This window comes from Penaeus monodon, chromosome 15 (assembly GCF_015228065.2).
Source record: "Penaeus monodon isolate SGIC_2016 chromosome 15, NSTDA_Pmon_1, whole genome shotgun sequence".
In the NCBI taxonomy this organism is placed as follows: Eukaryota; Metazoa; Arthropoda; class Malacostraca; order Decapoda; family Penaeidae; genus Penaeus; species Penaeus monodon.
This window is the reverse complement of record NC_051400.1, coordinates 11,768,574-11,768,889: the sequence shown is the minus strand read 5'-3', so window position 1 is coordinate 11,768,889 and position 316 is coordinate 11,768,574. Positions and strand designations below refer to the sequence as shown.

Genomic DNA, 316 nt, shown 5'->3' with positions numbered 1-316 from the left:
ACCCACTTGTGTTGTAGCCTTTGCTCCGCATTGAACCGCTCGACGCAGCGCAGCACGTCGCCCGCCGTGTATTTCCGCATCTTGCAGCAGACGTTCTCTGCTGTGAAATTTACGTAGTCGAAACAGCTGTCCTTCAGCGTCGGGTTTTCTACGGCACTCTTGAGGACGGCAGGAAGTGGGCTCCTCCTGAAGGACTTCTCCAGCTCCACGCGAAGAAAGACAATGATCACCAACATCACGGATGTCACAAAGAGTAGACGTCGCTCCTTCATGGTTGCCTTGCAGGTTCTGTGGCGGTGAAATGTTTGTCATTCTA

General features: G+C 53.2%; 1 protein-coding gene across 1 annotated transcript in view; it reads right to left on the bottom strand.

Annotated features, from left to right (window-relative positions):
* The window catches only part of LOC119582211, a 36,474-nt gene that overhangs the window by 21,968 nt on the left and 14,190 nt on the right, over window positions 1-316 (bottom strand). Inside the window, exon 2 of the mRNA XM_037930442.1 lies at window positions 7-288. Within this exon, the coding sequence (XP_037786370.1) occupies window positions 7-272 (266 nt within the window). The 5' untranslated portion in view covers window positions 273-288. The remainder of the gene's footprint in view (window positions 1-6; window positions 289-316) is intronic.